The sequence below is a fragment of the Temnothorax curvispinosus genome, unplaced genomic scaffold, assembly GCF_003070985.1.
Source record: "Temnothorax curvispinosus isolate PA1 unplaced genomic scaffold, ASM307098v1 QBEX01016800.1, whole genome shotgun sequence".
NCBI classification, from domain to species: Eukaryota; Metazoa; Arthropoda; class Insecta; order Hymenoptera; family Formicidae; genus Temnothorax; species Temnothorax curvispinosus.
In genome coordinates, this window is record NW_020226580.1 from 1207923 (window position 1) to 1223198 (window position 15276).

At 36.7% G+C, this 15276-nt stretch overlaps 1 protein-coding gene across 4 annotated transcripts in view; it reads right to left on the reverse strand.

Annotated features, from left to right (window-relative positions):
• Positions 1-14702, reverse strand: part of LOC112467016 — a 40460-nt gene extending 25758 nt beyond the window's left edge. For 2 of the 4 annotated variants that reach the window (XM_025035448.1, XM_025035445.1), the window contains exons 1-4: positions 13703-13934; positions 11487-12757; positions 9262-9405; positions 967-1144 (exon numbers count right to left, since the gene is read on the reverse strand). In XM_025035448.1, coding sequence (XP_024891216.1) covers positions 967-1144; positions 9262-9405; positions 11487-12474 — 1310 coding nt within the window. In that variant the 5' untranslated portion in view covers positions 12475-12757; positions 13703-13934. Of the gene's footprint in view, positions 1-966; positions 1145-9261; positions 9406-11486; positions 12758-13437; positions 13668-13702; positions 13935-14486 lie in introns of those variants that run through there. The other 2 variants (XM_025035447.1, XM_025035446.1) reach the window with 2 other exon arrangements.
• Positions 14703-15276: the final 574 nt, after the last annotated feature.

The following is a 15276-nucleotide window of genomic DNA, read 5'->3' on the forward strand; positions in this document are numbered from 1 at the left end:
CCAAAATCAATATTGACGTGGAAACGAGAAGAAGTGCTCTGTTTTTAATGTCAATATTTGACTTTCCTACATCCAAAGTAATGGAACATGTGTGCGACAAATTTAAATATACATGTCCATTTTTTGCCAAGAATATTCGCCGGGATATTATACCGTAATCGTAAAATATAAAACGCGATCAAAAATGCTAAAATAATAATATCTTTATAAAATGTTAAAATATTATTAGTTTGTGTAAACTTTTTCAACAATATATGTTTGATAATGTTTACATTATCAAAATATTTATGTCTAAATCCAGCTTATGTAAACTAATTTATCTTGAGACAATAGTAGTTAGTAGAGAACAAGTTAAATATAGAATAAAACTTCAGAAGTCTATAAAAATTCTTGTAATTTTTTTTTTAACTTTACGCGAGATATATTGATAAGCTGATTATATATAATTCTTACAATATAGATACAGTATTAATAACTGCGTCATGAAAGAACATGTTAAAAGATATCATCATCTTTAAGAGATGAGATTTAAGAGATATTATCATCTTTAATCGAGTCTAACATTTTTTCAAAAATTCCTTGAAAACTAAACTAAAAATCTTCAACACATAAATCATAGTTATCTAGCGCAGATCTAAATCTATGTGCATCTTCGATAAACATATCTCTAATAAGACTTTCGCGAAATAACGTAGACACATACTCACGTAGATAGTATACGATACATTTCAAACACTAATATATTTTCCGGCAATATCTTCCTACGGCTTACCGTAGAATCCAGTCGTCTATCGCATGTTATATATTCTCATATTTCGAGCTGCATAAATATCCAGCTCTGTGTGGAGCTTAGAGGGAGCAGCGCACAGCGTGAGGGGAGCAAACGAGTAAAGTATAATTTAAAGGCTAATGTTAATTTATTCCGTGCTTATTGACATCCTGATGAATCTCGGTCTGGCGACTCACCTGCTACTGTTGACGGACGTGTTGCTTCTGCTGCGTTTGGAAATGATGGAATCACCTCGATTTACGACACCCTTGTGAGTGATGCTGAACGTCCTGAGTCTATACAAGTCATCGCTTTCCCGAGGATTGTACGCCTTTTCCGGTAAACTGTGCACACGAGGTCGTATGTGATTCGGCACTGTAACACAATAGAAAAAGAAATTAATTAAGAGAATTTTTAACAATATTATTTACAATATAAAACGTATATATAAAAGAGAAAATATGTTGAACTATTGTTAGTAATGAGTGTAATGACGCTTGATACATTAATAATTACGTTCAGAGTACTTAATAATACCGCAGAGACAAATTCAAATTATTTCAAGATCAAGATATGATATGTATATCAAACTCTTCATAAAGAAAAAATAATTAATACATGTCTATATTTAATATTTATGGATATTTTTAATAATATAACTATAAATCTCTTTGTTTTTGTCACATCTTGTACGAATACGCGTCTTGTACGAAGAATAATCGTGAATGATGTTCGTGATATGCCGATAATGGTAATTTTATCGATGTTTAAGAGTGATTACTAGCGAATAATCAAAAGCATATACAGCGGGGTTTGGTCCTTGCATGACAAACGGCTTCTGGTAGAATTACAATCAACGCTGATTGACCTATAAATTGATACGCGTTGACAGCTAATCTGCGTCGCGTGTAGCAGACGGTAGCAGATGTAACTGTTGTAAAAACCGGCACTTAGCAGAAAACGTACCTTTCCGTTCTATTCCACACCACGAGCTTGTCAATGCAATGCAATGTAATCACTTAGCTAAGGCGAACACTTTGCCGGTGCACGTGACAGCGCCGACTTTTGTACGACGTTATTACGCCGCTATAACACGGCTAGATAAACGACAACCGATGGTATAGCTAAACCAATATCGCCCAGTTAAATATTCAATTCCATTACCGAGCGACATCAATTCAACGTCGAGCTGTATATTGCACAGCAATAATTTTAGTATGCAACTCGAGTGCTGTCGTTATCGCACAATTACTGGCCAAACGCGGGAAAGGTAGATTTTCCTCGAAAAGATATTAATTATTAGCAAATCATTTAATGATTCGTTTGAAGGCTCTTCGCGTAATTCGTTTTTCTGTATAATACGTGACTGACACAACAGAGTATTAATACGTAAACGTGCAAACGGCAGCAGTAATACGAGTAATACCGAGAATAGAGAGAAAGTCAAGAAACGGAAGAGACAGACATACAAATGAGATGCCGTTTCCCGAGTCCATTTCCTTCCAAGGACTGCTATTTCACTTGAATAACGAAGACGAAGGGGGTCAGCTGGAGTGAGCGACCACTCACCGTAATTTGTCATCCAAAAGTGTCGACGGATGATTAAACGGATGATTAAACGACGGAGAAAATTGTTGCTGTGGCTTCTTCAACGCAAGAAAAATTGTCGCGATGACACTGGACCATGAATCGTCGCGCAAATATCAACAAATGTTGTAACAAATGTGTAACGTGTGATTATATGCATAATCAGTTATCTGTTATAATGAGCTGCCCTAAATCCCAGCTACAGACAAACAATTTTGCAAATTATATATACCGATCGATACCTTTCCCCAAATAAACAAAATGCATAATTAACAAAGCGCGTAATTATTGAGTTCTTGGACATGAAACAAATGACAGTTTTCGGAACACATCGCTAACAAGTCCATATTAAATTGTACGACGTATTACTAACAATACGTATATGCGAGAATACAAAATTAATTGCGAGGTACGCAAAAGCGCCATGGACATATATTCGCTATCCTCAGCCAAACGTAAATTTATTTTTAACAAAAAATCTAGTCACGACTTGAAATATTAAATCTCGCATTATAACTTTTTTGTAACTTTTCAACGTACTATATTTTAGATACCTCTGAAAATGCCTTCCAAATTAAAATTCTGTTTGAAAAAAAGTTTGTCAGTTGAAGATCACTCGATGTTACACGGAAGCTAAAAATTTGCTCTCGCATATCTAAGTAATTTAATTCACAAAAATCTCCAAGCTTTCATCAAAGATATTTCGCAAGTTACATTTGCAACTGAAGCACGTATTACTTTTTTCTTCGAGGCAATTAGCGTTTCATCGCAAAATTCGATTCCAATTTAAAGAGTTCTTTGAATTATACAACCGAATGAACTAATCGAGACGCATTTCTCAGGGCTCGAGATCTCATCCCTTTGTCAAGACCAACCGCTGGGTCAAGTAAATATACTCACGAGGAAGAATCGATCGGCGGCCGGCCCAGCTTCACAGGTATAATTAAACGGCCGCTCGTTTATGACCGAAAACGAGCTTGGTAGATTCGTTTCCGACTTGTACGGCTTTCCGAATGAATGGTATCACGAGCCGGAAGAACCGACCTGGCGCAAGCGACGTCGGTCATTAGCGATTTTTAACGGAATGATTTACGGAACCGTTTGTTATCTTTACGGACCACGCAAGTTATCCGTTCTGTTACTCCCGACCTTATGCATTCTCGTTTATGCTTTTTTCTGCGCGGTATAAAAGTGACAAGAACAAAGCGATTAATATTAATAAGCGCAACTGGGTTACCCTGCTCATGGAAAGCTACCGACTTAAAATCTGCTTGCACTTTCACAACGGAGGCTGCTTGCTCGATTTACTTCGCGCTATTGGCAGCATGTCAAGATATTTTCGATATTCTCGTTAACCAAAAAACAGATATATTGAATCAATGGTTGTTTCGTATGAAATTTGCATCTACTTTCTTAAAACATTGGGCCGAGAGATCACGCGATTAAGCCGGACAATGCAATACATATATATTATTTTCTTTAAATTAAATGTTTCTGTTATTTAAAACTTACGTGTGTGCATGTTCGATTATAACATATTATTTTCGAATTAATTTAAATTCATGCCCGTCGTTCCAACTGGATAAAATTATTCTGAGGAGGTATTTTGGTTCGTTTACCATCCAAGCTGTTCAAGCTTCTAATAATATCGCACTCATGAAACTCAAACTATAATGCCTGGAATTCTCGGCATTCATCCGACATAATATTTAAAAAATTAAGAGACTGCTCTAATCATACTAATCTGTACGACAAAAAAATTCGTATTAAAAAAGCTGATAACTCGTATTATTTTTTAAAATTTTAAATTATACAACAATGCAAATAATAAATTTACAAATTTTGCAACTTATAAAGAATATATTTTACTTTATGATTTTTAATACAACAAAAAATTTAAAATATATCAAAATGATTTGGAAGAATATCTCTTGCAACCAAATAACTTTCCTTAAATAGCTTTTATTTTAAATTACTATGTTTATAACAAAATTCATTGTATATGCGATCTGTTATATTTATTTTCAAACATATACGCTGTTCTGCTCGCCGAAATATAAGTACTTTTATTTCAGGAACTTTCATCATAACGACTTCATGTTTACAATTGCGCCGTGATATAATTTCCATACTTATCTTTGCAGATTTTGCTCAGCAACTTTATATCTGTGAAAATCGCATGCTACATTTGTATGTATCGAAGCACTTCAACCATTAATTTAATTATAATCAACGAAACACTCAAGAAGTTCCGAGCCTCCGCTGGCGGATCTAATTACATCAACGGCATTACTAAAAGTTAGCTTGTTTGAAAGTACTATAGACTTTTTGCCGGAATGAACTGTACACATTATATCCATGACAAGAAGTCTACAAGTTACGCGTGCTCAAATATAAATTAATCATATAATTAGCAAAATTGAGATTAAACATCACGCTCTATACGTTCTCTGTTATTGAGATTAAAATATTGTATGTCGCATTATTAATATTTATACCTATAATATGTAAACAAGATAAAAACTACATGCAGAGAAATCAAATATGGAATATAAATGGAATAAAACGTTTTGAGACACGTTTTTGTATTATATACTGAATTTCTGCAACAGTTCTGGTAAATCTTTAAAAGTTTCGAATAAATCAGTGATAAAATCAATAACAATTTACCAATTTAATCACATTTTAACGGTCAGGGTTTCGCATATTATATTTACGCTACCGAACTTTTGTTTCGTGGAAATTTAATCCGAAGAAGAGGGTTCGTGAAAAACATTGAATAATAGAACGGGTCTCGAAGGTAAGGAATTAAGCGACAAAGGATAGAAAAAAATTCTCTCAAAGATTCTCACGAAGAAACGACCAATCTTCTTAAGATATTTTATTTGATTGTACGTTGTCCTCGTTGTTGAAAGAATTTTTTGTAATATGCAAAAATTCCCTATTTCCTGAAGAATGCGTGTATCCCTGATTTTTAGAAGTTTCACGCGCAAAGTTTTTACGTTCTTGAATTGATTTTAAAAATCCCCTAAGTCTACACGAATCGCATCGGAATATATTATATGCAGGGAGATCTCAATATTTCAGAAATTATTAGGATTTGTCATACGTACAAGACAGCCGATTCTTTGAATCTTTATGTCTTTTAAATATTAAATCTTCTAACTTATTCTACTCAAATAAGTCTCCCTTAAGATTCACAAGCATGTTTTATTAAAAACAAGAATGATACTATAAATAAATGAAAATTCTGAGTAATCTTCCCGATAAATATTGAAAGAAGATTTTTATTTTTATTATTTTGTCACTAATGTCACCAATTTGTCTCATTCTATTATAACTTACAGTACAATATTGTTACAATATGGAAGCGTCACGCTGTTGGCACAAAATATTTACTAAACAAAGACAGCGAGAAGGTAATTAATTTGAAGTTAAGCTATTTTGGATACCTAGATAATCTGACAATTTCATGCAGTTTCCAAATTACACCAGGATGGATGGCATATATTATCTAGTTGAAAAGGATCATCGGCGATAACTGCAGGCATATAAAACTCCGAGGATAAAACTCAATAAATTAAATTACTTTTAACAATTTAAAAAACTTTTAATCACTCGCGACTGTTAAATTGATAAGTGCGATAATAATTTATATTAATTGAAGAAGCACGCGGACATTAAAAAACACCGGTAGCTACCAAGGTAGATAAATAGTGAGATAAATCGTTATTTAGTGACGAATTAAAACGATTAATCGCGTGCAATCTGAAGAAAGTAATATTAGCGCGATTTGAACGTTTATTCGTAACACGTCACAATTCACGGAGTTGCGACGAGGGATTTAACCAAGCGAAATTAATTTCGCACTTCGCTCACGTATATTAAACTCAATATTACTGCCTTAAACTTCGAATGCGGTGAGCGATTAATTAAAGCATCGCGGACGGGGCGAGTGCAACGCGGGGTACACAACTTTTGCCACGGAAAATGAACTTTAGACTTTCAGATTACGCGTCCCGTCGTCGTTTTCTAATTGTAAGAGTGGAAACGCACGACGCGCGCTTTTCCATCGCACTCGCCCTCGTGAGAAAAAGCCCGACCATTCGCATAAATGAATCTCTCCATTCTCCAAGAGGATTAGCCTCGAAAGTAGGCCACCTTTGGAGACTAATTCCACGACAGCTACGAGACAATCCCTTTATATCAACTTATTATGACGTGAGCCTGCCGCATATGCGGTAGGCTCACAACGTTTCACACGTCTCACGTGCACACGTTCATTAATACGTAATTGCTTTACTTAGCCGCTGTTGGAACGGAGAGCATAACATGCACTATGTTTACATTTACGAAATGTAGCGTGAAGCTTCAGCATTTTAGTATCTTCATTAAGCGCATCAAGGATTAGCGACCATAAAGACTACTTTAAGTTTTATGATATGAACGCGCGGGGAAAAATAATAAAGCGATGAAACGCGTAAACGAGAATAAATATCGTATTAATTATCCGTCACGTCGCACTGTTACGTTGCGCCCCATTCGGGATGCAAAATGATACAGACGAATAGGGGTAGTATGTCAAGGGTGATGGCGCTCTCTTTTTCTTTTTCTGTATCTCTCTTTGAATCCGCACAGTTGAAAACGCACAAGTGAACGGGAATATAAAATTTCAGGAATATAGATCCATCGTGTATTATTATCGTAAATAAAAATAAAAGTCAAAAGTTTAAAAATTTATTTCAAATAAAATTCATTTCTGTGTAAAATTTAATACATCTACACGATATTTTTGTAAAATATATATAATGACATTGACTAGTGCGTTTAATCTAAAATATTGACAGCAAATTTATTAGCATGCAGTCATTGAAAGATAAGTAATGGATTCCAATCGATACGTCAAGCTATTCGCTCGCGAATAGATTAAAGCATCATTTTTAGCAACCCGAGTGTCCAATCAGCTTATCAACAGCTATAAACAATTTTATTATCACGCGACAACTATCATGTTCAAATAAACAATCAAATCCGACTAAAATGTATTAATAATATAAAATATCCTTAAAAATGTAAAAAGTAATAATGTCCAAGGAATACAAATTTATCCAAGCACTGAAAATAATATAACACATTAAATTGGCCTAATGTTGGAATATTATTATAATTTTATTAGTTACATTTATAATATGTTATAGTTATGCCTGCAAATGTTTCGAACTGTTTATACGTCGCAATTATCCGTAAATGTACCAACAGAAATGTCGTTAATCGACGTGCTAAACAAATATCCAGCCATGATTGATGCTGCAGATTACTCTACGTATTTGGATTTCAAACATGAAAGCTATTGTCAATCTCATATTGAACGAAATCAATTTAGTCGCTTTAAATATGAAGGTTGAGCTAGTTAGAAATCCGCGCGCACAGGCTCCCACGGACTCTAAATCTGCTGTATACGTGTATATACGTAAACTAAAATATTGCAATTAATTATCCGTGCGAATGAATTCGTCTTTTGTATTTTTGAAAATAACATTAAATATCAAACTTGATTGGATTTACATTGAGCGACGGTCGTACATCGTCGCACTCGTACTCAATGCCCTTAGTATTCGGAGTTCTGCAATTTTTCTACACGGGCTTATTATTGACGCACACGTTTGTCGCAAAACAAACTTTGTTCCATCAGCATAACAACCCGCAGAACAACGTTTTATCTCGCTGTTGCCGACCTTGCCCCGACAAGCGACTATGCACATTCGAAGTTTTAACCAGGCCAAACGTAACTATCGACGTCAGCGCACTTTCGATAACGCTTTATACGTATATACACGCAAAAAGTATGCCAAATGAAGTAACTCCCAAAAACTATGGCGAGCTGTAGAAAATCGCGAAAATAGCTTCCATATAGCAACAAAAATGAAATAAATCGCATAAAGAAATTCATGGAAGTTTTCTGTGTATATATAATAAGTAGAAAGATGTATACATATAAAGAATTGTATTTCTTGTATTAAAAATATGAGCTTTCGAGATTTTTTCTGTTTACTATAAAATAGAAAGCATCTTAAATTTTGCTAAGAAGAAAACATGATATTAAAGCTACTGAAGAAGATTACGCAAGACAGAGAGATATTATTATCATAATTAAGGAAAATAACAGCAAAATTTCTTTGCAAAGTGAACCTTTACCTTTTAAATTGTCTTATGTAATTTTTTGCCACGTAAGAAAACTAATTAGCAGACAACTTTCTCGTAGCTCTAGAATTTCTATATTATGTCTGACAGTAAATTTTGTACGTAAAGCGATGCCTTCTCTTTCTCTCTCCTTCTCATTCTCTCTTTTGCTTTCTTAAAAATCATAGATCAAAGCAAATTTATTGTTATATAATGTTAAATGTTAAATAATTATATTCAATTAATATCATAATGAAAAGGTTAAGTTAAAAACAGATTTCAATGTAATTGTGTGATTTCAATGTGATTTCAGCAATTGTAATAATGAGTAAGAAAGGTCAAGTTATTTACCTATAAGAGGTATATATAATATAATGTATACTGTATATAACTATGTAACGCAACGTAACTTCCATATTTACCGTACCATATAATTATAATATCATAAATACCATGTTCAAATCTTTCTCTTTTGGACTGCATTACTTATAACTTATCATGATCGTTGCTTTATTTTTTGAATTTTCGAAATTCGGATGAATTGTTTTCCAAATTTTGAATTATGCAGCTACGCAGGCTGCATTCCGATATTCACTGTCAGTACTGAAAGTCTATATATTTTTCTACATTTTACGTCACGTATACTATAGATTTTCAGTACTGACAGCTGCTGATAGTAAATATCGGGATGCAGCCATAAATATAATAATTGTAAATGTACTCACCTGGCAGTTCGAGAAAATTCGAAGTTCTTCGTTGCCGGCCCCTCGGATGGTTGCTGAAATTCAATGGCCCCACATCTTCATTGGTAACATTGGACGCGTTGGAGCACTGGCTATCGCGGGAGCCGCGTCTCGACGCCAAATAAGCTGCAACACACTCACGCACAAGAGCTTCGTGAAATGTCAGTCCAGTGAAAACGCGCAGCGCGCAATGTTTAAGCGAGATAGTCAAAGGTAAACTGCACCGCGATGCGCTATACCGTCTCTCTATATATATAGTTACAGCGTACGCGAATACGAATACGCGGATATATTGTCGGATGGCATTTGAAGAAACTCATCATCGTGTTGTGCCCGTTAAACTTCACGACTCGTAATTCGCAAACGCTCGCGAGAATAAATTTTTGATGAGGAAAATATGAGAATAGCGTTTCTTTTTTAATTGATCGTAAGGGGTGAATATATATATTCTTTTTTCATTTTGGTTGCCATGAAGAAATGGATATACTATATACATATCATATATATACATGGTAAACCTCAACGAAAACTTTTTACCTCGTTTTGTTTTTGTAACCAACTGATTCATGCGAAATATGCCGAAACACGTCAGTTTTATTTTTAAGAGAGATGTATGATTATGATAAATTTAATCGTGCTATACTTTATCCCCTTGATTAGAGTAACTACCCTTTTAAAAATCTTAAATAGCAATAGGCATCGAGTGATACGTCATATTAAAGCTCTTTTAATTCTCTTTATAACTATGTTTCTAAACGAGCTCCAGAATGTATACAATTTCATCGTAGCCCGATCAATCCAACCCAAATCTAATTTTCTTTCTGATAACCGAAATGAATAAAGTGATACATATAGGAACATAAATCAATCGGTATTTAAATAATATTTACAGTTATGACGCAAGGGACTGTAAATCTGTATATATATATATTGTTATTTACAATTTCACACGAGTGCCTCCCGATCATATTCCCACCCTCCTAATGAAAGTCGAATGACCAATGATTGAAGAGGAGATCAGAGGATTAAGTCTCAAGAGTATATCCCGCTTCTTCTATCCGGCATCATCTGGGAATAGGAAGATCCAGAAAGGCAGAGAAAAGCAAAAAAAACGCAGTAAAAGGAACTTTAGCAGGTGAAAAAGATAAAAATACTCAGAGAGTAACCTAAAGACCAGAAAGATTCAGAGAGGGTCTGAGAAAAGAGAGTGTCGAAATGGATGACGCCAAAGAGGGTGGGCCAGTTTCATTCGTCGTCTTTGCATGATGACGATCCGACAGCGCCGCAGATTCATGTCAAAAAGCAATTATCGGAGCCTCTTGCGCGCGTATGTGTGTGCGCGCACGTAAATTACGGGTGCGCTAAGCGCGTAAATTACAAAACCGTCATTATGTCCATATTAACGCGCGTTATGGATTTTCATCGATAGAAGAGCACTCGGTCGGATTAAAAGAGCAAATGACTCGTAGGCCACTAATTTCGCCGGGGCAAAATCCCAAATTTCGTTTCCATGGAGGCCAATTATCAACGGCGCGTGTGCACGTGCCCGGGGTTATTCACGTGCCATACAGTCTGTCACCGTATTTCTCATTTTCATCCAAATCGACCCGCGTCCAAATTCCAAATCGCTCGTTATAACGGAAGAAACCTTTAATGCCCGCGATATTTTGCGCAGAAAATATCTTCTACAGCCGTGATATTACGAATCCGATCGCAAAATAAATTATATTAATGTTAAAAAAAATTGCGTATTATTCAAATATTTTATATTATCATAACACGCTGTAATATTCGCTTGTAAATATAAATATTAACAATTAAAAATACAAAATTAATAACGAAAGGAACTTTAATGATAATAAAGTAATAATCAATTTTTGAAATTATAGAAGTAATATAATAGCCAAAGAAGTTTTAATCGTTAAGAGGAAAACGATGGAGAGTTATTAACAAGCTTGGAAATTTTAATGTAAAGGCATTAAACTATTGCAGAATTACGAAGTTCGAAATACATTTTGTATGTTTAATTTAACACGCTTAACTACACAATAGCATTTTCAATCAACCGACCCTCGTCAAAAAAACAAACGTGTTTCTTGAAAACATCGATCGTCGTTTATTGCCTTAGGAGATGGAGGAGTATATAGATAGAAGATCCCGTTGTAAATGAAGAAAGAAGTGGTTCGTGAAGAAGAGAAAATACTCACCGAGACCGCCTTTCATCGAGCCTCTTCTTCTAGGGCTGGATAGCAGAGTGATCTCAGTCTCGGCATCAGCCATATCTGTCAGATCGCTGGTGGATCGTCGGGACATGTTCTTTTCGCCCTTTCTGTGTTTCGAGCGGCCGTTCGATCCCTCGCAGTGACCTCGGCCAATCTCGTCCAGGCATCCTTGGCTCTTGTTGATGTGCCCACCTGTTTTTGCGTTTCTCGACCTATCGCCGCCGGTTCCTTCGCCGGTTTTTTCCTGCATACCGGGGTGACTTTCCAGAGAAGGAGTCATGCCCGGGCTACCACTCTCGTAGCCCGCGATCTCTCTGCTGGCACTTACTTGACTGAGTTCCGAGTTTCGACTCGCTTGCGGACTGGTCGCGTTGAGCGACGTCGGAGTTACAATCGTGGGCGACATAGGACTGTTCAGGGTCACCAGACCAATGGAATTCCTTCGCGAGGGATCGAAAAGCGGGCTTCTCGCGCTGTCGGACGACGGGTAACCGCATGACGAGTTGACCGATCTACTGCGATCGGTCATCAATGACGATGTCCTCGATGCCGGATAGCTCGCGGCCTGCCTCAAAGTCTTGCGCGGATCGCAGAACTGTAAGATGGGCGACTTGCGGCTGGGCGAGTGCAGTATCTCGCTGTTGGGAGTCTTGGGACTCCTGGGACTCCGCGGTAGACCCGGCGCGACGCGGGAGTAGCAATTGGGACTCCTGGAGCCGCGCTGCTGCTCGTGCTCGTCGGCGCGCCCAAACTCGTCGAAGTCGAAGGTCGTGTTGGGTGTCTCCGGGCAGTACTCGGGCGGGAACTCGAAGACCAGCGGCGTACCGGGTGACTTGGCCAGCGATTGACCCTGAGTCGGGCTCCGCTGTTCGGCGATCGGCACCTGCTGCTGGAGGCGAGGAAGCGCCGGCAGCTGCCGCGGACTCCTCGGGGATTTGAGATGGATCGATTGTCCGGGACTGTTGGTTGCCATCTCCGCTACGGGATCTCTGATGAATTTACCTGCCTCCCGGATCGCGTTATCTCGATTCAATGTGCCGACTGTTTATCGGGAGATGCCCCGCAGCTCCGTCATTCTCACGTCACCGAAACGACAATCGTTAGTTTTGAGGCTACGCCTGTAAATCGTCCTGTAATCGACTACAGCCACTCTTCTCATTTCAGCGGATCTCGCGACGGTTTCGATTTTGATGACAAGCTGTTGCGGGACAAGGTTGTTCGGTTTCGATTATCGCTTTGTATACGAATCTTCCCGACTGTCAAGCATGAGAATAGAATTTCGTTAAGAACTTGCGTTAAATTTTAGTCAAAAAGCGCGTATAATTAAATTGTATAATTATCATAATAAAAGTTTTATATGTACATGTATAACACATATATGAAGTTCTATAACCAGTAGCTTTTTACAAGAATCAGAATTAAAGAATAAAACAAAGAAGAGCTTTAGTATATATACTTATTTGAAAAATTCTCATTTTAATCTATGTGTACGTCTCGAAAATTTCAGCTTCTCTTACGTTAATTACAATTTAACTTGAACAGAATTAATTAAACGAAAAGTCACTTTCTCTTATATATTGAATCGATGGCTGATTAAAATGGAACGATGAAGAACGATGTCACTGTGATATAGCGCGTGACCTATAACCGCGGGGTTAAAACGCACCTATGTCAAGTTCACGATCGAGTGTTTGCGGAACGCGTACATCGATCCAAATAAAATAGAAAAAAGCATAAAGCACTTTCAATTATTACGCTCACCCTCTTTCCCTCTCTCACTGTGCGCTACTGAAGTCAAAACAAACTTATCAAACAATATTAATAATTCAACAGTGATGAGATAATAAGCTCATTTCTAAAAAACGATCGAGAAAAACGATATGTCAAACAAACGTTTAAAAGCATTTTTCATTTCAATTAAATGACAGTTACTCACTTGCTGCGAGAAGTTATCAGAAAATACTATCGCGATAAAAAATCTGGATCAACGAAATATCGCTCAGTCATCGAAAGCCATTTTCCACACGTCGCACAGCACGAACGATATTCATCTAGACGCAGCCTACCGTGTCTATTCGAATTAATGATAGGAGATACAACACGCGGTGTGTCGACGACATAAAGTAAACAGGTATACGACGCACGGGTATACGAGATTATTGGCCGAAGCCGTTACGCCAGTTAGCCAACTAGGGATTAACCTGTTGATCGTCGTTGTCACAAAGAGTGCCGTCACGCGTTGTCTAGCTGCGCCAAGTCGTCGAACGGTGATGCCGTGATGCCTGAAACGACTTTAGCGGCGAGATGGACATTCCGCCGTGATTGAGGAAAACTTCGAATCTCTAACAGGTAGGAACGTTTGTTGTATATCCGACCGAATTTGACGTCGTGAGAAGAATGAAGCGTCGATGCCTCGAGATGCCACCTCGGCGATGGCCGGCGTGCTACTGAGGGGTTGCAATGTAGAAGCCACCCTCGCGCCCGCTTCGCATCGCCCGCGGACCACCCCTCCCGCATCATTACGATCCTGGGGGCTTTGTTACGCTCTCCGCACGTGCTCTTTCAATAGTTCACATTCGCCAGACGTTATAATTTTCATCGCATTCACTGGGCATTGAATTATACGTCGTGAAATATAATTTTCATCGAATCTTAGCGAGTTCGAAATATCATATTTTTTATTAGTAGTTATCGTTATATAACAGTGAAATATTATAACGAATGGTACAAGATATATCACCAATTTTACTTGTAATAATATCTTTTATTAAAATTACGATCGCGAAGCTATCTTGTATCTTTCTTCTATTTTCGCAAATATATACACTTTAGAAATGTTTTCTGTAGCATTTTTAATTTATAAGTCAATAATTACACATTATATATCTTTGTAATTATTTATGTACCTATCTAACTTTTTATGTGGTAATAAATTTTGCTACTTATACACGCGATTAAATATCGAAATGAAAAATTGAAACATACCATGCCAGTCTTCGAGTCCGTAGCTAACTCTTTTCCCCGTCTATACGTAGTATTCCCTGTCGATAGCATCGAAACAATCTATCAAACGAAATTGCGTTTGTGTTTACGTCGAAGGATCCTACGGAGGCATTGCAAGTCTGATACAGCAGTGTCCAACAGGTAGACGTTTGGGTATATGCAGGCACACGTTGCGGAATCTAATATTTGCCTCTGATGTTGGTCCAAACCCGTTTACCGAGTATAGCTCGCCCTTTAATCAGTAAGGCACTTTAGAGGCTTCGCGTGGAGGAATTTGATTTGACCTTCTCGTCAGTTTGTAACTTCGACACATCGACGATTAACATCATTTGGTATATCTATAGATACGTCAGTTTCCGACAAAGCTTCTAATTGTAGCAAAGAATAATATTTTAAGTCTAACTTGTCAAATATTCTCGACGGAGCAATAAATCTCGCAGAAACCAAAATCGTATCTACAGTATTATTTGTTATATGTATAAAATAATTAGTCACATAAAATAGAAAAAAGAAAATAAAACAAATATTTTCTTCACAAATTTCTTCACTGTGCAAATTTCGCTAAATTCATATATTTAGAAAATAACATATAAAAATTTAATCAATTAAAAAAAAGATTAGAAAAAATATTCTAACAACGTTGCTTTGTTTTAATTTGTTAAAAAGAAAAGTATAATTTATGTAAAACAACACTTAAATAAGTAGAGTTAAAATTAAAAAAATTATTAATGTTACTTAGAAACATATTGTCTTTTTCATTTGATTCAAGTAT